Source organism: Typopeltis vanoorti, chromosome 22, assembly GCF_054136105.1.
Source record: "Typopeltis vanoorti isolate ZY-2024b chromosome 22, IOZ_Tvanoo_1.0, whole genome shotgun sequence".
Classification (NCBI taxonomy): domain Eukaryota; kingdom Metazoa; phylum Arthropoda; class Arachnida; order Uropygi; family Thelyphonidae; genus Typopeltis; species Typopeltis vanoorti.
In genome coordinates, this window is record NC_143570.1 from 25,344,928 (window position 1) to 25,367,328 (window position 22,401).

General features: G+C 34.5%; 1 protein-coding gene across 1 annotated transcript in view; it reads right to left on the reverse strand.

Moving 5' to 3' along the window:
* The window catches only part of Vta1 (vesicle trafficking 1), a 117,349-nt gene that overhangs the window by 29,134 nt on the left and 65,814 nt on the right, over window positions 1–22,401 (reverse strand). Inside the window, exon 6 of the mRNA XM_090411764.1 lies at window positions 15,780–16,034. Coding sequence (XP_090267890.1) covers window positions 15,780–16,034 — 255 coding nt within the window. The remainder of the gene's footprint in view (window positions 1–15,779; window positions 16,035–22,401) is intronic.

Sequence of the window (22,401 nt, forward strand, 5' to 3'; positions counted from 1 at the left end):
GGCAGAGTTGGATAAAGGAAATGGATACACTACGATAATGTTGGATTTTTCTAAGTCATTTGATAGGATACCACACAAAGGGCTGTTTCATAAACTGGAATATAAACTCTTGACTTGAATCAGGGGATGGTTGACAAACAGATATCAAAAAGTGGTATACAGTGGGTGGGAATCTGCCAGATTTAAGGTAACCAGTGGTATACCTCAAGGTTCAGTCTTTGGGCCATTATTGTTCATTACTAAATCGCTTAAGGAATTGACAACGTACATAAGAATACAAATTAAATTATACTTTAATAAATATTCCCAATATTTTGGCAATGTCACGTTGCCATCTTCAAAAGGAACTTACAAAAAAGGCACGTGCACATAGCCACTACAACATAGTAACTGAGAATGAAGTGATGAAGCTATTCTCCTAAAAGTCCTGATGGTGCCCCCTAGCAGGCTATGTAGGTGTTCTTGGCCATTGGGGCTGAAGGTCTGCTGATGTAAGCCTCCCAAATTTGGGGCAGTCTCATGCAACCAAATTTGTTGAGGTTTGGAGAGTTTCTTAGGGCTGAGGCTGATTCCATGAATAGTCTTTCGAATTTGAACTTGCTACGGTGTATTACTGTAGCTTTCTTCAACTGTATTCTGTGGCATGTATCCAGAGCATGGTCTGCAAGACCCAAGTGGCTGTACTTGTGAAACCGGATGTAGTCCTTGTGTTCGGAAATTCTGATATTCACTGTCTTGCCTGTTTGGCCAAAGTAAGACAGTTTACAACTGCAAGGGACCTGGTATACACCAGGTGGGGGCTAGGGGAAGTGCTTGGTCTTTAGTGGAGCGGAAAAGGGATGCCAATTTTCTGTATGGTCTGTAACAAGAGGTCAAGTCATGTTTTTTTTAAGATTTTGGTAATTTTTTCTGAGTTACCTCGAATGTAAGAAATGGTGATGGATTTAGAGTAATCCTTGTTGTGAAGGGGGAGGGGGAGGATGTGGTTTGTTGGTTTCAATATTTACCAAAAATTTTAAAAAATTACCAAAATCTTAAAAAATACATGACTTTTAGGAGAACAATAGCTTCATCACTTCATTCTCAGTTACTGTGTTGTAGTGCCTACGTGCACATGCCTTTTTTGTAAGTTCCTTTTGAAGATGGCAACGTGACGTTGCCAAAATATTGGAAATATTTATTAAAGTGTAATTTAATTTATATTCTTATGTACGTTGTCAATTCCTTAAGTGATTTAGTAATGCATAACCAACGTATAAGCCTGTCTACGAGAATTACCATTATTGTTCAATCTATACATCAGGCAGGGTCTAACATCAGATGTGCAATTGTTTGCCAATGATGCGAAGACAGGCAGGGCAATCAGGGATGCTACTGATATTCAGCACTTACAAAATGATTTGAATAGACTGGAAATTTGGGCAAACAAAAATGGCTATCAGTTTAATGTTAGTAAGTGTAAAGTTATGCACTTTGGCGTGATGAGATTTCCAGCGGCGTATATTAGTGGGGTATGCTACAAGAAATTGAGGCAGCAAGGGATCTTGGTTAATAGGAATTTGAAGTTCAAAGGTCACATAGCAAAAGTTGCAAATACAACTCAGGGGATAATTGCGATATTGAAGCGAACCTTGACATGTAAGGATAAGGAAGTTATTTTGCCTCTTTATAGGACTTTGATAAGACCACACCTAGATTGTTTTGCGCAGATTTGGTCTCCCAAATTCCAATGGAATAAAGAAGAGTTACAAAGATGATATTCGAATTATAGGATTTAGATTATGAGGACATATTGAGAGTATGTGGATTACAGACTCTGGTTAACAGGAGAAAGAGGGGTGATATGACAGAGGTCTATAAATTTTTGAATGGGTGTTATAGGATATCGTCTGATAAAATTTTTCGCTATATGGAAGGTGGGGAGAGAACACCGGGGCATCCATGGAAGTTAAGTTTGTTCACAGTCAAGAAAGGGGTAAGAGCTAGGATTTTCTCTCACAGAGCAGTGAGTGAGTGAGTGGAATAGTTTGCATTTACGGGTAGTGAGTGCATCTACTGTGAATGAATTTATGGGAAGATATGACAGCTGGTTTGGGTGATTTATAGCCTTCCTCAATGAGTCATTTTCCTCCCGGAGGGCTCAGATAATAATAATAATTACTTCTCTCTCTTGCTCAATTTTAACATAACACCTTATAAATCCCAGTTCTGCCTGACCTTTCAAATACTATTTCCACAGTTGGAGTGGTGTACCCAAATCATCTCCCAAAATTATTTTTTTTTGGGGGGGGGATGTAGATTTAGATTAAGTAAATTGCTCTCTTCTGTATAGAGGATTCCCACCTTTCCGCCAGACTCCCTCCAATCACTATCTCATAGAGATTTTGTTTCCACATTTTTTTTTTTTTTACAGGAGTTTCATGAGTACTGCTCCACCAAACCAGCCATTATCATTCCTCTAATTATGCAAGAATATATGCCGATAGTGTAAACATCTATATACAGGTCAACTTTAAAACTTATCAAACTTCTCATTTTTTTTCTTCCTTCATACCAGCTACAGCCTTCTATTCTATTCTATTCCTATTCTATTTTTTCCAATGAAATAGGGAAGTTTGTCAAAAATGGACAGATGGAATATCAGCTCGTTTGCTAAAGGAATGATCAGAATGACCCCTCCCCCCACATACACACATGCAGCAATTTTGCATTACAGTTTTGTGACCTATCATGTATATGGTTGATATAAATATACACCCTCTGTCCAAAAAGAAACCAAACTTTTCATAGAAAATAAAACACAGGATTATAATTATTCAAATCATTTATTTCAATCAATATACTCTCCCTCAGCTTCGATATAGCATTTGGCAAGGTCAATTAATTCATTAAATGAGTTTTTTTATATCGGTCTTTGGGATACTGTTGAGGGTCGTGGTTACTGCCGCTTGAACGTTTTCAATGGTGTCGTATCAATTTCCTTTCATTGGCAAATGAAGTCGAGGGAAAGAGAAAGAAGTCACAGGGTGCTAAATCAGGTGAATACAGCGAGTGATCCAACACACACAGTTGGTTTTTGCTCAAAAACTGTCTCACAATGTTTGAACGATGAGATGGTGCATTATTGCAAAAGTGACCTGCATCATGATATTCATGCTGTATGTGATGAATTCTCGCTATCAATTGCTTCAAAACTTCAAGATAAAACTCACCATTGACCATTTGGCCAGGGAGAACGAATTCTTTGTGGATAATGCCCTTGGAATCGTAGAAACAAATCAGCATTGTCTTTACTTTTGACTTCTCCAAACGACCTTTTTTCGGATGCCCTCTTCTGGTGGTCTCCACTCAGCACTCTGACACTTTGTTTCCAGCTCATACTCAAAACACCATGTTTCGTCACTGGTAACGATAGTTTCAAGGAAGTTTGAGTCCTTACAAGTGGTTTTAATGAGGGCCTTGCAGTATTCACTTCGATACATTTTTTGGTAGTCGGTCAACTTGTAGGGAACAAATTGCAAATTCAATTTACGAAGGCCCAAATTCTCGGTCAAAATATTGTGCACAGTTGATTTTGGTTTCCCCAATTCATCTTCAATCAATCTCACGGACGATTTCAGGTTTTCTTTGATGAAATCACAGACTTGTTTGATGTTAACTTCGCTCAGTCCAGTTTTTGGACGGCCTGGCTTTTCGTCATCCTCAAGCATCTCACGTCCACTTTGAAATCGCTTAGACCACTCTAAACTCGAGCATGGGATAAGCATTTATCACTGTATGCTTTTTGAAACATTTGATGCATTTCGGTAAAACTTTTACCAAGTTTAACACAAAAGTCAATCACAGCTCTCTGTTTGAAACTCATTTTCCGACCGTTCGTCAAAACACACTGTCACTCTTGGCACTATAAGTCTGCTTCAAATGAAAAAATGTCATAAACAGTTGACACAACACTAATGAAGGTTGCCGCTTTCGACAACAAAAAGATACAAGTGGCACCACTAGTTTCTTCTATTTTCGAAAAGTTCAGTTTCTTTTTGGACAGAGGGTGTATAATTCCAAACCTGCTGACCTTAGAATAATGTTTCCATATTTTGGGTAGTGTATCAAAAGCATCAGTTAAAATGTTTTATGCTATCCACAGAAGAACAGAGTAGTTAATAGATGATCTTGTTTCTGTTTTATGTGTTTTTTATAGATCTTTTCATGACCACTGTTGTAATTAACTCACCACTATCATTCTTTCACTTTCTTCTTAGTATGTCCCTACCAGTGTTTTTTTTTTTTTTTTTTTTTTTTTTTTTTTTTTTTGTCAAACAATAGATGCTATGCACATTCTTTGCTAGTAAGAAAAGTTGGAGTTGAAATGATTCCACGGCACTGTTAATAAAGATACGAATATGTTGTACCATTGTGTACCATCCCCAAAAAAGCACTGGTTCCTACACATTTCAAATTAAATAAACTTCATAAACTTGTCTTATTTCATTTCACCTACTTTGTGTTCTATGGAATAGCCTTCTTTACACTGTTTTCTTCATAGACCACAGTTGAAGGAACATTAAATAAGGGTTTTTTTTTCTTATTTTATTTAACCATGTCTACATGGCAACTTTGTGATATGGGTTTTGCATCCTCATGTGTGCAGTGATATATACACACACATACCTACATATGTATATATCATATACACCTGATTTCACATTTATATTATATGAATTCAGGTAAAAGGTAAATGTGCTAGCTATTTCCACTCTAATTTATCAATTATAATGATCACATTACAAGGAAGGGCATTAAACCTGACAAAATTGAAGATATTCAACTTGGCTTTTATTTTATGCACATGATGCATAACTGCTATATCAAATTTGGTATGAAAATCAGCAATAAAAATAAACTATGAAAATGGCAGGCAGAAACATGTGAAAACATCAGTGCATTCTCAATGAACTTATTGAACAAGTATTTTAGATATTTAGGTACAATTTTTAGTGAAAATGACAAATTAAATAATGGAATAGGCAACAGAATAAACAAAGCTGGTAAAGTGGGATGCCAGCTCAATAAATTTATATCCAATTTGCAGAAATTGGATAGTAGACAGAAAGAGGAGAGGGGGATATGGTCGAGACATATAAGCTGTTAAAAGGTTATTACCAGATTAATACTGGGGAGGTTTTGCATAGAATGGGTGAAGGTGGAGAGAGAACAAGAGGTCATCTCTGGAAGCTGTATAAGGAGAGTGTGAGCAAGGGGGGTGAGGAGCAGGTTTTTTTGCATGGAGAGTGGCGAGTAATTGGAATGCATTGTCCGAGAGTGTGGTGAGTGCAGAAACAGTGAACACATTAAAAGCATGGTATGATAAACACTGTGTGTGTGTGTTAGTGGACCTCTTGCAATGAGTCTTTGACTCCTTGGAGTTTTTTTATAATAATAATAATCTCCCTGATGATGTCCACATAACATCAGGGAGTTTTTGAATAAATTCTATATAATTTTTGTTACATGTAAGCTGTGAAATTTGCTTTCATATGTCTAGTGCACATGTTTCATTAAAGCTATTATTAGCTACTTCAATAATGTCATATCAATATCAAGGTTTATTAACCAATTGTTTATTGTTGTTTAAATGGAAAATATCAGTATCAAAACTGAAAAATGTGACTTAAACACCAAATAAAATTTTTCACACTTTGTTAAAAATTATTTTAATATTCTTTAATCATTTTCCAGGATTGGTTTCATATCTATTTAACTTTCTTTCCAATCTATTTCATTTTAACAAAGCAAAACTTTTTCATTTGTTAAAAATTTAATTTTAATATTCCTTAATTTTTTTGAGAATGGTTTCATATTGAACTTTACAACCTCACACTTTTATGACATTCCACATTACTCCAGCAAAGTTATCTCCTCTTACCATTCAAACACACCTAACAGAAGATCAAAAGTTTGAAATATTCATTCCTTAGAGAGATTCTTAGTACATTGCCTATTCTATATATTCCCAGCTATGTATTTATGTTTAAATTATTTCAAATTTTGCTCTATCCTATTAACTTTTGGTATACATTAAGGTCTTAATCATTTATAAAAACTTTAAAACTTTCATGCTGGTTTGAAGGAAAGTTGCTTTGGGGTTGGTTCATACATGTTAAGCTTACCAATCAGTAGGGGCAACAGGAACTTCAGATTCAGATAATTCAAAATAACATTATGCTTACAAACATTCTAGCTGCTGCTGTTCTGTAGTTTGTTCTAGTGGGGTCATTGAGGGACTAAGCTATACTGCTGGCAATAAATCTAACCCTTCCATCTGAAAAAAGCTAGAAGGGATGCAATGTTTATATAGTTCTACCATATCTGGACAAAACAAATTTTTGATGTGCAAGAGAACATCTAAGACTGGAACGGTGGCAAATAAGAAAACAAACATCTAAGTTGGCTAGTATATTTGAAGAGATATTTAATTATGAAAGCTTTCAGGACTAATTTATTTAATATAGGAATTAGTATGTCCAACATGATTCTTTAAGAGCATTGCTAGCATATGAATCTTTGACATGTATGGAGTGGCTAACATATGGATGTGTAGTAACCCAAACAGGAACACAGAGGATGATGAAATCTGGCATGTTTTTTTTTTTTTTTTTTTTGTAATCCTCTAACCAGTTAAGCATGTCATTAAGCAGAGTTTATTTATTTATTATTATTATTATTATTTTTTAAATGGGTTGACCAAACTGGATATCTAATACTGAATAGGTTGAGGGATCAGAGTAAAGTTGCCGAGTTGCATCATGATAATTAGTGCACTTCCTTTGCTTTAAAACAAAGACTTTTTTTTAATATCTAAATTGATAGAGAGTTTTCTTTTCCAAAGCTATTATGATACTTTTTAGAATAGTAACATTTAACAGAAGTGTAGTAGTTTTTGGAGATAATGTGTATTATTTTTTAATAAATATCTGGTTGCCTTTTCAAAATGTTATATCAATGTCTGGGATGCTATCAGTAGTTATGAAACCCAAACCTTTTAATAAAGCAAATATTTCAATAAAGATATGATTTGAAAATCTAACAACTTTTTCAGAAGGAAATGATACTAGGTAGCAAAAAAGATGCAGAGGAAAACCAAGAGCAAAGTGGACTAATACAGTTAGTACTATAGAAGACCAAAATGTAAGACCTGACAATAGCAAATTATTATTATTATTATTATATCACACATCCAGGGAGTCCAAAGACTCATCGAGGGAGGGCATCTACTCTACAACTCGTCTCACTACTCCACCAACCTTCATCATCTAAGACCAATGCAATCTACCGCCGACTACCACCACTAGTGCTTTCATAGACAATCACAAACATCCATGCCCACGGCAGGATTCGAACCTGCAGCCTTTTGGCTGGAGAGCGGATGCGCTAACCACTCGGCCAACCAGGTCGGCAATTACCTGATTAATTTGGAGAAAAATTCATTGACAGGAAGCTATGGCAAATTAACAACATCCGGCCTCCTATCAGCTAACCTTCCAGCCTTCTGTCTGACTGGCATTTAAGTCTATATCTTTGGCTATGATTATCTGTCTTTGAAATTTAGCTTACTGTGGCAGTTATGACTGATCACCACTACCATTTAGTTTCTGGATGTGTTTTTTAAAAATGTTAATTATATATCTGTCCATATATATAGTTACTTTTCAATATGATTCATTTTTATTTATTAACTTATTTTGCTTTGTGAAAGACCATGCATTTATAATTTTAAATAAGAGAGGAGAGCAACTTGCAGTATTTGAACTTTTACTACTGCCATTTCCTAGAAAGACAAGCAGCATGCAGTGTAGAATTCTATCTCTCCTCATTCTCCATACACCACAATTTGTTCCTAACTTCAAATAAAAGGCCGAAAACTAAAGAAATCTTGATCAGTGAGACTTTTCAAATCTGTGTTTGTGTAAATTGAGTCCAGTTTTCATTGTAAAATAGTTATTTTGCTATGCTTAAGGTTTACTGAGTGACCAACATTAAATCACACTTAGTTATAGATTGTTTCATTTGTGCTGGCCTCCGTTTTTAATCATAAAATAGCAATAAACATAGTATTCAATATAAAAATAAAATACATATTGTAGAATGATCAAAAGCATGGTAATATAAAGAAGAAAAGAATTCTTTGGTTACTGAGATTATGAAGTACATACTTTATATAAATTAAAGATTTAAATGTACAATTAATATAGGAAACAATTCGCCACTAAAATGAGAAGGAAGCAAGATAAAAAATATTTTTAAAGAAATTGTATATTAAATATGAGATATGAAATAAATAAGAAAATTAAAAGGAATAATACTGCAAAACAGTTTTTTTTTTTTTTTTTACCAAAAGGAAAATAACAAAGAATGAAATAAGGATGGGATGGAAGGAAATAAGGAACACAAGAGAGAGAGAAATGGCAGCTTGGTGATCTGAGAATATAGGGGAAGACACACAGAGTAAACTAAAGGTAAAAGCAAAAATAAAAATGCCAGTAACATGCTTTTATTCATTTCTATTATCTACGTAGGCTGTTCAATAAGTAATAAGACTATATTTATACAGAAAACAGATTACCTTTAATCGTCATCATTTACATGGTCTTTTTCGAAGTAACTACCGTGAGACGTGATGCATTTGTCCCAACGTTGCGTCCACTTCTTAAACACACATGAAAGTCCGTTTTTTGAGAGTTCTTTCAAAACCGCCTTCCTCAACTTTTACACATGCTTTGTTGCTTTCGAAATAGTGGCCTCTTAGTGGTTTCTTGAGCTGAGGAAGGAAACAGCCAGAAATCGCAAGGTGAGATCAGGACTGTATGGAGGGTGTGGTAGGATATCTGTGTTGTTCTTCTGCAAAACGTCCACTACACAACCAGCAATATGTGGACTTGCATTATCGTGGTGCAATAAGAAGCCATTCTTCAGCAATGGATGCTTCCTTTTGACGTACTTGATGATAATCGCTGCTGTGTTGATCACTGTTTCTGTGATGGACGCTGAAGGTCTTCCCTCACATTCAAGATCCACATTTTCCCTTCCTTCCTTAAAAGTTTTATGCCAGCAAAAAACACTTGCCCTTGACATTGCTTCATCGTGGAAAGCTTCGCGTATCATGTTAAAAGTATCTGATGTCGATTTTTGCAAATGCACACAAAATTTAATCGCATAACACTGCTCCAAGGACGCTTCCATTTTGAAGACTGGTCGCGCCTCGTAGGCGCTGAAACAAGCTTGCGTTTAGTCACATGACACTCTGGCACATCAGCCCGTATACGCCATCTATCATGTTAATACAGACAGCAACATTTCTTTATTCCACAGAAATTAATATTGTGATGAGTGGTTTCACCACAGTAAAATTAGTCTTATTACTTATTGAACAGCCCACGTATTATTATTCTTTCTTATTCCTGCTTTTTCTTATTAAAAACAGATACTAGCATAAATGAAACTAAGTGATTTAGCATAGGCCAAAAAAAACTACATCATTTAAGCATAACTATTTGGCATTTATATCTGAATATTTTTGGAAAGCAAAAGGGGTGGTGGCTCCATGTGTATTATTGTATTCTCCTATACTGTCTCACCACTATACCTTGTTCCCCTTTAAGATTGTAGGAAATCACTTCCTCGTGGAAAACAACCAATTCTGCCAATAGAAAACAGTCCCTTATTTAGATGCAATTAAAATATCATTTAGACCTAAAATTACGAGCATGTTTAGTCATTCTTAAATTAAAAAAAAGTTTAAAAACTTAGTACTACTTTAAAAAGCCAGAAAAATAAATAACTAAATTAACTGGCTGATTGTTCTGACCAATCACAATGCACTGTTGTCACTCCACAATTTTAAACTCAGAACAAACAACATGTCAGACGAGACAGTTATTTCAATTGTGACACCAGATTTTTTTTATTCAAAATTCCCATGGAAATACATTGATGAGTCAGTTCAAAGCAAACTTTTATGAACGTTTACATGAAGCTGTGAACTTCACACCCTGGCTAGACCAAGGATGAGAGTACAACAATGGTGAGCAAGCTGACGGCAATTCAGAAAGAACCATCTTCAGTGTGAAAGCCGATAAAAAGGTCACATGTGCTGAAGACAACATCCAAAAAAGAGGGCACGACAGAGACTTGAACTCTGCCAATCCAGAGTGAAGCACTCAACACCAAGATTTGATGACTTTGGACGGCGGTGCCATTTGCTGAAAGATTCATGCATTTGCCTTAAGCAATGAGCAGTCCACACTGAACAAGCTGATTGCTGAAGCCAATAGTGATCCCAATCTGCCACAAAAATCAAGAAAAATGCTTTATCAGATGATGGAAGATCTCTACTTGAGGTATATAAAACAGCAATGTGCACTGGCCTTCATAGAATGAGAGGATATAACTGCTTGGCAACATCGATACCTTCGAGCTATTCGACAGCACTAACAAGCTGGGATGAGTATGATTTTGTTGGATAAAATGTGGGTTAATTTGTACCATGCTACCAGCAAATCATGGAACGACGCAACTGTTAAGAGTGCACGACATGCAAAGATGATATAAAAACCATTTCCATGAAAACAACATCTGTTAATGGGAGTAAGCAGTGGGAGAGGGAGCACGGAGGATTATGCACCTTCCTTTTAGTGAGTGGGCTGCAATCTTAAAGTGGAACAGAGAACAGATATTCATGACAAACCAAGAGTTAAAGTCTTATTTTTTTATTTATTATTGTTTTCTTAAGTCACATATCTAGTATTATGGATTGGTATTAGCATCCAGAAAACAATAAGTATTAATTGTGCATTTTACTCAATTTATATTATTTTAGAAGTAGCATCATATTTTATGCATTATATGTGCTTATTGTTCTATTCGAATCAGATCTTCACTTTACAACAAATAGTCGAGAAAGCATGGGAATATAACAAAGATTTTGTATTTAAGTTTTTTCGATTTGGAAAAGGCATATGATAAGGAGCCAAGAGAGAAGCTATTCAATATGCTACAGTTATATGGTGTCAATGGGGCATTATAATCAAGCAATACTTAGTCTTTATTTGAGTGGTAAGTCAGCAGTTAGAATTGAAGGAAGTACAGGAAGATGGTTTAATGTTAAATCTGGTGTGAGACAAGGATGTACATTATCCCCTCTGTTATTCATTATCTATATGGATCACATTATGAAAGAAAGTGGTATTAAACAGGATATCAAAATTTGAGATGTTAATGTCAACGCTTTGCTTTATGCAGATGATGTTATACTTATAAATAAATCCGCTACAAGTCTGCAAGATTCTCTGACTAAATTGAATAACTGTTGTAATAGATATGGTATGAAGATCAGCAATAAAAAGACAAAGACAATGAACACAGGCAGAATCATTGAAAATGTCAACTGTGTTGTGAATGGAGAACCTGTGGAACAAGTAAAACATTTCAGCTACGTAGGCATGATTTTTACTGAAGATGGTAAATTAAATATAGAAATAGACAACAGAATCAGCAAAGCTAGTATGGTGGGAAGTCCACTGAATAAATTCATATGGAATAAGAGAGAAATTAGTCAGAACACTAAATTAGCTGTATACAAGACAGTGTTCAAACCAGTTTTAACTTATGGATCTGAGAGCTGGGTCAGAAGTAAAACACTTGACCAAAGACTAGAGACCACAGATACGAGTCCTGAGAAAGATTATAGGCGTGAGCAGATGGCATCAATGGCAATATCATATTAAAAACGAGGATATTAGGAAAGAACTTGACATTGTCAGCATCCAGGAATGCGTTAGCAGAGCTAATCTCAGGTGGTACGGTCACTTAAACAGAATGGGCGAAGAAAGATTAGCAAAATAAGTGTTCTCTGCCAGGTTGGCAGCAAAACGACCCAGAGGAAGACCAAGATATAGGTGGATTGATACGGTACAAAGTGCCTTAGACGATAGAAATATAAGATCTGATAATGTTGGAGTCTTGACAAGTAACAGACTGATTTGGAGGAAAACTGTAGATAGGAAGTTAGTAATGATGTAATTTTTTTCATGTAGTACTATCACATCCTGTACACCCCTTGATGGTAGATGGCAGGAATTTGATGATGATGATAAATCTGAATTAAACTGGTTTTCTAAATACTATTTGTAAATTAATCTCTGGACTATTTTGTCATGGCCAAGTCATAATTTAGAGAAACCTGAAGGAGTTTAGCTAACAATTTGCTTTATTATTTACCTACCTGTAGGAATTTAGGACCTAAGCAAGTTGAATGAATAAAGCATGATTGGGGGTGGGAAGAAGTAAATCAGTAGTGAATTTCAAGCTGCACTAGCACTAGATTTCTCCTGTCACTTTGCAAGTGTAAAGATATCTGACTCTATACAAAAATGTTGTGCAATGAAAAACTAATTCTTTAAGTAAATCATCAGTAAAAAGAGTTTATTTTAGTAGCCTTTAAACAGAAACAATGACTATTCTCAAACCAGGGCAAATCAGTTATGGGTGCAATTTTTTCATATTATTGTATTTAATAAGTAGAATTCATAATGGATCACAAACTGAATAAAAACATAAAGCCCTTTTCAAGGCTACAAAATAAAGATAAAAGAGACACCAAAAATAGTACTTGCCCACAAACAAGATTGGGAGGGCCAGCAAAATAAATTTTTAAACAATGGAATGAAGCAGTAAAAAAAATTTTTTTTTTTTGAAAAGACTGTGTACTCTTTGATATAAATCTTTCCAAAAGCTTGATTATCTTAAAAGGAACGATCATTTATCTTCAAATCCATAATATGCAAATTACTCTGTGATTTGATTCTAGCTAATTCTGTGATATTCATGAAGCATTCCCATATCCAAAAAACATTTAGTACGAGCAATATTATAAACAAAGAATGATTATTGGTTATCCTTGGCAAATAACTAATAATTATCAAATAAATTAATAGCAACTTCTTAAATTTAATATAATAAATTAAACAAAAATTCTAGTGATGATATGAAAGATGTATAGAAGAATATAATTATATCCTCAAAAATAGTGCATTATCATATCTACCAAAAAACATTATTACTTCTTTTCAATTATATAATAACTGTAGCAACTGTTAATTATACTGCAATTATTATACATGTAAATCAAATAGTAAGTACTGGAGACGGGCTCTACCATTATCTTTTCAGACTTCAGTCTGATGTTTTTTCCTTTATCCCCACCCGAGTACCTGATTATTCTGGTTCCAGGTCTTCTCAACCATCCTAGTCTCAAGGAGGTGAGTTATATGACGCCCCAATTATTCTGGTTTGGATAATTATATAAGTATCATGTAACTCACTGTAGTAATAATGCAAACTTAACTGTGTAGTACTGTCAGTGTTCTGCATATCAAGAACTGATGATCATGACATATTACCACTTATTATGAGACTATCTTTAGAGAGAGACTTTGAATATAACTATATTCAAATTAGTGACTACTGTCATGTGTTTCGAGAGTAGAGGTCACAGTCACAACTAATTGTGCTACTAAATGAGTTTTCTTTTCTTGAACTGTTTCTGTAAGCTTTTGGGGGTTCACCATAGAGTTTGTACATTGCTATCCTTCCATGCCAATGACTTCATCACATATTTCTTTGGCTTAGTATATTTTCAGATTTTGCCAATTCAGTCTTAGGATTTTGCTTCTGTTTGTGGACATTACCATTTCTTTCTTTCTTTTTTTTTTTTAATATTTCAAGCTGCAAGTTCACTACTGAAAGCTGTTCTACTTTGATTCATTCTAAAACTTTCTTCCATATTTCTCTTTTCACCACGACACTCTTCTTACCCTTGTCAGAATTATACAATGATCACTCTCTATTTCAAATGTCTGCACAAGCTTATCCAGTCTGAAGATGTCACTTATCATTATTAATGTAATCATTATAGTTTTTTGCATTTATAAGCTGGAACAGTGTTGTTTAGTAGCAGCTAGCCCACAATCAAGCAAAAATCAAGCAAGAATTTAATAATGATTATTATCTGAGATTCACTTCCTATTTTTCTGTTTAGGTCTCTAACAAGAACCTTTATTTGCCTGCCAACTGCCCTGCCAATGATTCAGAGGATTTCTGCTCCTTCATTAATAACAAGTGAAGTGTGTGTCATAGATACTGTTCAGGTTCTTATTTTGAAATTTGTCCACATCATTCTAACTGAATTTATCTTCATGATTAGCATTAAGTCCTACAGCTATTTCTTCCTTTCTTGTGATCTTTGGTACCTGAATCAATCATCTTATTCTTATATTTGGAAGACTCACCTGCTTTAATCTTTGCTTTACCTCTGCTAATTTCACTTATTTTTCCATTGATTTTCTATATAATGATGGTACCTATTTTAAATTCTGATAATGCTCTGACAGCTTAAACAATCCCCCAGGTTTTCTGGGACAAACAGCATATATTTTAACTGGGCTATAATTATAATTAGCATGATTCTTGATTATGCTGTAATATCAGCGATTTTTTGGTTTCAGTCAATAGAGAATATGGTGTGGTTGGCAAAATACTAAACTGCCAATATGTCTTCACTACACCAGAAAAGTGAGTCACTGGATATTGGGTCAGCATACACCCACACACACACACACACACACATGCACCAATTCAATTCTTTAAAAAAAAAAAAGGTCTTTTTCAAGTTATCCAGCTATAACTCATAAATGACTCACCAAAACAGAATCAGTACTACTCCATGATAAATAAAAGCATTCAGACAGAAACGCCGGGCAAGTATAGTGAACATGAGAGTATCTCCTGCCCCTTGGCAAAAACTCTGTAATCACAAGCACTTTGTAGCTTGGAGTATTGTCATGCAAGAGGAATCTTTTTTTTTTTTTTTGGACGAGGCTGTACATGACATTCTCTGCAGTAATTGTTTCAGAAAGTCTAAACAGCAGACAGCATTAACAGCTTAGTCATCTGGAATGAACTCTGTGCATAATTTCTTCACTGCTGTAGAAAGCTTTTTGATTTTTGACCTTTTCCTATTGAGCTTGATTAACTGAAAGAATTTTGACTTCTGTACCATACTATATCAACATTCTTAGCAGTATAATTCACTGGAAGAAGGAAAAAAACACCTAGTTAAGTTCCTAGACAGGATCATCTGAATTAGTTTCCAATAATGAATAATTGCATCTCATTCCTGTGGTTGCAGGAATGAAAAAGGTTTATAACCTTTCATGAAGCCCGTGATCTGCTTATACACCTTAGTTATCTGACAATTTTTGCTAACTTCCTGACAAATATTCTTCAATATTATTTGCAAGGAACATTCTATATGTGATGTTATGTAGAATGCGATATCTTCTTTCAGGATTCATTTCTTTGTATATAACCCAGGAATCCTGCTAGAGATCAAACATGGAACTTTCCCCAAGCCACTTGTAGCTTCTAATAATCGAGGCAGTGGTTTTAATCATCTCTCACCTAAAAGACATTCACAACTTTTTACAACTACAGTGAGACCATAACTCATAGCCTATTTGACTAGTGCAAACATACTAACCACTCAACCAACCAGACCAGCAATATTCTTATCAGTATAATTTCTTACCAACCTGAAAGAGGAATTTGATAAACTTCCAAGTTTTCACCAACAATATAACAAAAACCTGGACATTTAATTTTTTTTTTAACTTAGCATCTATATGAATATGTGAGTTTATACTATGTTAAATAATTCCTGTGCTTACTTGAAGCCTGTGAAGGAACATAACAAATGCCTGAAGATGATGGAGAAGGCTGACTAGATCCACTTGGGGTAGAAGGTGGAGCATGTGCTCCAGGAATAGGAGCAACAAGAGAAGAGTTGGAATTATTAGTAGGAAGGTTTGCAGATGGCATAAAAGGAAATGATTGAGGTGGAGGATACATTCCTATGCTTGCTTGTGATTCATCAGAGTCATTAGGAGGAATAGGCTGGGGTAGACTATCTCCTCTCTCACTTCCTAAATTAAGGAATTATCAAATTCTCATTTAAACAGTAACAAATTGAAATAAAAAAAAAAAAATAAATAAAATATTATGATAACAAATGTCAAATAAAATCAAGGCACCAATTCTTTAGAATTCCTTTATGTAAAATAACATATATGATTTACTTTACTGCACATCACTTAAATACGTATTTACTTAATGTTTTAAAGTTTAGCACTTTTTTTTTTAAGGAAACTAAGTTAATATTTTTCTTTAAAAATTATAATTTTGAATTCTTAGGATTATATTTTAAAAGCAAATGCAAATAAAAATATAAGTTTTATTAAGATTAAAATAATTTTATGAGTATTAATTGACAGGTTTCCAAAACACTATGAATCCAAACATGATTGGCTATGATTAACAATGCACTTTATTTTTTCTTTTTTTAAATCTTCTGAAAAATAAAGAAGGAAGAAGACAGATGTAAATAAATTAACCCCTACCCAAAGACTATACTCCGCTACATATGACATCATATGTAGTGGAGTAAAACATATCACAGTATTTGGGTACAGGTTAATTTATTCACCTATCTTCCACTATAAGTGGAATCATTTTCCATGTGGTCAATAGTGTATTCTTGCAACAAAAAGCAGTCCTATCTAACAAATGATTGCAGGTGAGTTTGTACAAATATCACTAATCATTTTTCAAAAAGAATCATTCTTAGTGTGTGTGTGTGTGTGTGTGTGTGTATAATGTTTTCAGAGAGAGAGAATAAAACTCTTTGAGTGACTTTTCACAGGGGTCAAAGCTGTATAACTGAGAGGAGACCTCCACATAGCCTTCAAAGGAATGCGGAGAACCCTACCAGGGATTCTGATCTAATGTACAATCCTCACCCTCTCGTGGTGCACCCTGTTAGGTATCTACCTGGATACTGAACGAATGAGGATGGGCTGGCAATTTGGGATTTACCCAACCAAATTGTATTCTAATTGGGTTAAACCAAAACACAAAATGATAGCACAACATAACAGAATTTCATGCTGGCTGGGTGTGTCGCCCAGTTAAACAAGGCCCCAGATTGTTTTCGCCAGGGAACACCAGGGCAAATAGCAAAAAGTCAGCTACTGGAACAAATCTTAAAACATATCTTTACTCCACATCACCAGAGTCCAAGATTGGTACTATCAACAAAAGAAGCCTGAATGGCAAAGAAATGGAGCTAGCTGAGGAATTAGATAAGTAACAGATCGACATAATAGGGGTGACTAAAACAAAAAAGGCAAAAACTGGTGAGATCTTTCTGAGCAATAAATACAAAATGTTATATTCAGGCAATGACAATCAAGGAAAAGATGGAGTAGCCATAGCATTCAACACTAAATACGAGAATAATCTTCTTGAATGGCAGGCAGTCTCAAGTAGAGTGATGTGTGTAAATATCAGAATGGGGAACTGGCCAATGAGACTTATTTGTGCCTATGGTCCCACAGAAGGTTCTATTAAGGTAGAAGTGGAGGAATGTTTTGAGACATTAGAGAAAGCAACTGACACAATGAAAAAGGAAAAGTTGGTCCTTGCTAGGGATCTAAATAACAGAGTAGGAAATGATTGTTAGACATACAAAAATATTTTGGAAAAATTTGGAGAAAAGAGAAAAGCAAATAATAATGGCAAATACCTGTCGGATTTCTGCTCAGGACATGGACTGGTTATTACTAACACAATGTTCCAACATAAAAATGTGCACAAATTCACATGGAGAGAAAGAGGCAAGGAATAAGAAAAGTCTCATAGACTCTGTTATTGTTGATAGTGATGTTTTCTCCATGGTGCAGGACACCAGAGTGTACAGAGGATTTGAAATTGGAAGTGATCACTATTTATCTTGAGCATGATAAAATTGAATTTCACATTGAAAAGAAGAACATGTAAGAAAGTTTTAAAGCGATTAAAAGTTGAGCTTTCATGAAAAAATGAAAGCGTTTGAGAGCAGGAACCAAACCTTGGAGATACAGTGGCAAGCCCTGAATAAAAAATTGATTCATTCAGCCAGAGAGGCAACTGGTGAGGTTGTCGGCAAGGATAGAAAAATCAGAACTCCATGGTAGACACAGGAAGTTAAAGAGGCAATGAAGGAAAGAAGAAAGCATATTGAAAGTTCTCGGCAAATAAGTCAGCTTGTGCTCTTAGAGAATACAGAGAAAGCTAAACACTGTGTAAAATTAGCTAAACAAAAGTCATTAGAAGACTTTGGTAAGAACATAGAAAATAAATATCAAGAAGGTGGCAAGATATTCTAGAGGTTGTTGAAGAATCTCAGAAATGGAGGAAAGAGTGCTGTAAAAGGAATTAGAGATGATAAAGATGACATGAAAACTAGAGAAAAAAATATCCTTGAAGTATGGAGTAATTAATTCGATAAATTGCTAAATGAAACAAGCAGTGATGACAGCACAGTGGTAAAAAAAAAAAACACTGACCAGGCATGCAGTCAGGAATACATACTTGAAGTAGAAAAAGCCATCAAATGCCTGAAATATGGAAAGGCAGCAGGAGTAGATGATATTCAAACAGAAATGCTCAAGTATAGAGGTATAAAGTGGCTGCACTCCATAGGGCCTGGACAGAGGGATGAATTCCCGATGATTAAAGTAGAGCTCTCATAATACCCATATATAAAAAGGGAAATTAAACCGAATGTGAGAGTTCCTGGTAAGATTTATGCCAGTATACTTGAGAAACGGTTGAGAAGGATTGTGGTAGACAAGCTTGGCGAAGAACAAGCTGGATTCAGACCAAATAGAGGCTGTCAAGATCAGATCTTCACTTTACAACAAGTAGTTGAGAAATCATGGGAATATAACTAAGATCTGTATTTAAGTTTTGCAGATCTGGAAAAGACATGTGACAAGGTGCCAAGAGAGAAGCTATTCAATAAGCTACAGTTATATGGTGTCAATGGGGCATTATATCAAGCAATACTTGGTCTTTATTTGAGTTATAAGTCAGCAGCTAGAATTGAAGTAGTACAGGAAGATGGTTTAATGTGAAATCTGGTGTCCTCTGTTATTCATTATCTATATGGATCACACTATGAAGGAAAGTGGTATTAAAGCTGATTTCGAAATTGGAGATGTTAATGTCAGCTCTTTGCTTTATGCGGATGATGTTATACTTCTAAATAAATCCACTACAAGTCTGCAAGATTCTCTGACTAAATTGAATAGCTGTTGTAATAGATATGGTATGAAGGTCAGCAATAAAAAGACAAAGACAATGAAAACAGGCAGAATCATTGAAAATGTCAACTGTGTTGTGAATGGAGAACCTGTGGAACAAGTGAAACATTTCAGCTACTTAGGCACAATTTTTACTGAAGATGGTAAATTAAATATAGAAATAGACAACAGAATCAGCAAAGCTGGTATGGTAAGAAGTCAATTGAATAAATTCATATGGAATAAGAGAGTAATTAGTCAGAACACTAAATTAGCTGTATACAACACAGTGTTCAAACCAGTTTTAACTTATGGATCTGAGAGCTGGGTCAGAAGTAAAACACTTGACCAAAAACTAGAGACCGCAGATATGAGAGTCCTGAGAAAGATTATAGGCGTGAACAGATGGCATCAATAGCAATATCATATTAAACAGGAGGATATTAGGAAAGAACTTGACATTGTCAACATCCAGGAATGCGTTAGCAGAGCTAATCTCAGGTGGTATAAACAGAATGGGCGAAGAAAGATTAGCAAAATAAGTGTTCTCTGCCAGGTTGGCAGCAAAAAAGACCCAGAGGAAAACCAAGATATAGGTGGATTGATACGGTACAAAGTGCCTTAGACGATAGAAATATAAGATCTGATAATGTTGGAGTCTTGACAAGTAACAGACTGATTTGGAGGAAAATTGTAGATAGGAAGTTAGTAATGATGTAATTTTTTCCATGTAGTACTATCATATCCTGTACACGTATATGATATTCCTGCCATGTACCCTTGAAGGTACACAGCAGGAATTTGATGATGATGATAAAATTTGAATTGGTTAAACATAGAAAATAGAGATCTTGTGTCTCTCACAAAGTACTTGAGCAACGTTAGTTGTTTATGTGAGATGGAAGAGGATGAATTTTTTGCCTTGTCAAGTAAGAATGAAATTGCACGATTGGCGAAGTCATTAATGGAAAGACTTTTTAAAGGAACATTTACAGCAGAAGAAGTACCAATAAAAGAAATAAAGGATGTCCTTACAGAGAGTTCTGACATTAAATCAGAATCTGATCTGAAGAGTGAACTGACTAAAGCAATATCAATTTCGACAAAGCCTAACCCAATGCATGCAGACAAAATATTTGCTTCTCTAAGGAAGGAAATGAGCTTATATGAAACAATGCATTCTCTCACTTCCAACTTGAAGATGCTTTTAGACGCACTCCTAACAATTCGACCAACGTCTACAGAAAATGAAAGAAATTTTTCCACATTAAGTATATTTGTTATGAAGCGAAGATCACGATTGTCTGATCAGGAAATTAATGCTCTATGTTTCTTAAAGTTTCATTTTAAAAATGATAAAAACTATTTGAAGTATTTTTTAATTTTCAAACGAATAATATTTGCGTTTGTTTTCTATTAATGTTTATTTTAATAAATAAAATATTTAAATGAGATTGGGAATGTTAATACATTGTGTGATATATGTAAAAACTCACTGTATACTATAAGGTTTGGTAAAATAAAGTTTGCATTAATTATATTGTTTATATTTTGAGAAAAAACCTGAAATATAACAGAAACCTAGCCAAAATGATACCGTAGTGACACCCTGTTTAGCGCTCAGGGCAAGAGATGCACTAGTCATGAAATTCCAGTCGACCTCCATTTAGGAAATTTCATTTACTCATTTTTTGCTTTGACCGTTTACATATAGGAGTGTCTCGAAAGCTCTTAGTTTCGAGGGGGTCCAGGGTCACGAACCCCCGGTTTCCCCACCTTCTCTATGGCTTTTCTGTTTATTAACATTTACTGTTATAGCCATTATTACAGATGATCAACGAAAATTAAATAAAAAAGATTATTTCGGGAATTCTCGAGAATTCTTGGGAAATATGATTTCCCGTTCTTGATTCCCGAAGGTTCCAAAATGTCAGGAATTTGGAAACACTACACACATCCATACACACAGTAGGATCTGAAAGGAATAGTCTATTTGATAAGGGGAGACTATTTATTCAGCCAATCAGGCTGGCTGTTAGAGCATGTTATTTCTCTTAAAGTGTGATATAGGGTTTTTGGCTGAGACATTTTGGTAGTTCCATGTATATTAAACAATTATTAAAAAATACAGCAATACTTCAAACAGTATGGTTTCAAACTGTGCAGGTTATGCTATAATGTAATTAGTGTAAAATGCATTACAGTATACTTATTATAACTTCATCAGAAAGGTAATTATGTTGATTACATTTTACAGTTATTCATTGCATTGGAGTAGCAGTGTCAAAAAATTGAAATGGATCACGTTCTTGAGCATTACAAAAAGTTCTCAAATGTCTCGTTCAGATTTATTTAATAAACTGAAATATCTAGCCATAGTACTGTACAATACAAATAATGCCTGTTGAGGATCAATCTAATGTTTGTTTATTCTTTTTGCAATAATAATTGTATTTTTTTATGTTGCTCCCACAGAACAAAAAGTTATAAACTTACAATACCATGGGTGGGATAAGGATTTTTTTCTACTTTAATAACGTTTTCTTACATTTTTTGTATTTTTATTTATATTTTTTACATAATCTGTAACCCCTGTTCTAAAGAGCAAACATGGAACTTTATGGAACTTTTTCAAACATTTCAGGTTTCTAATAAACTGGGCATTGGTCTCATACCAGGCAAGGAAATTCATCTTCCACCTAAATTCTGAAATGCATTATACTGAAACTCGTTATATTAATGCTCTGGTCAGTGCAGTTTCAATTAGTACTTAGTACTCAATTATATTTTCAGCATGCATTAACTGCACTACTTGAGGTATTGCTGTAATTTAAAAATCTGAAGATTTTCGCCATTGGCATGATTTTTCTTCATATTATATGCTTGGATGATTAAAAAAAAAGTTAAATACTTGGTATGTGTAAATTATCAATAAAGTTCACCCAGAATTAAGTAATGCATATTACTGAACCAACACAGTATTCTACCTAAATTATTTTATTAAATTATGGATGAACTTTATTGATAATTTATATATACCAAGTATTATGCTAATTTTGCTATTATGTTAATTTTTATTACAGTATGAATATTCAAAAACAAATAGATTACTGCAGAATAGAACACAAAATATTAGCTGTGCATTTGATCAGTTTGGTTATAATCATCT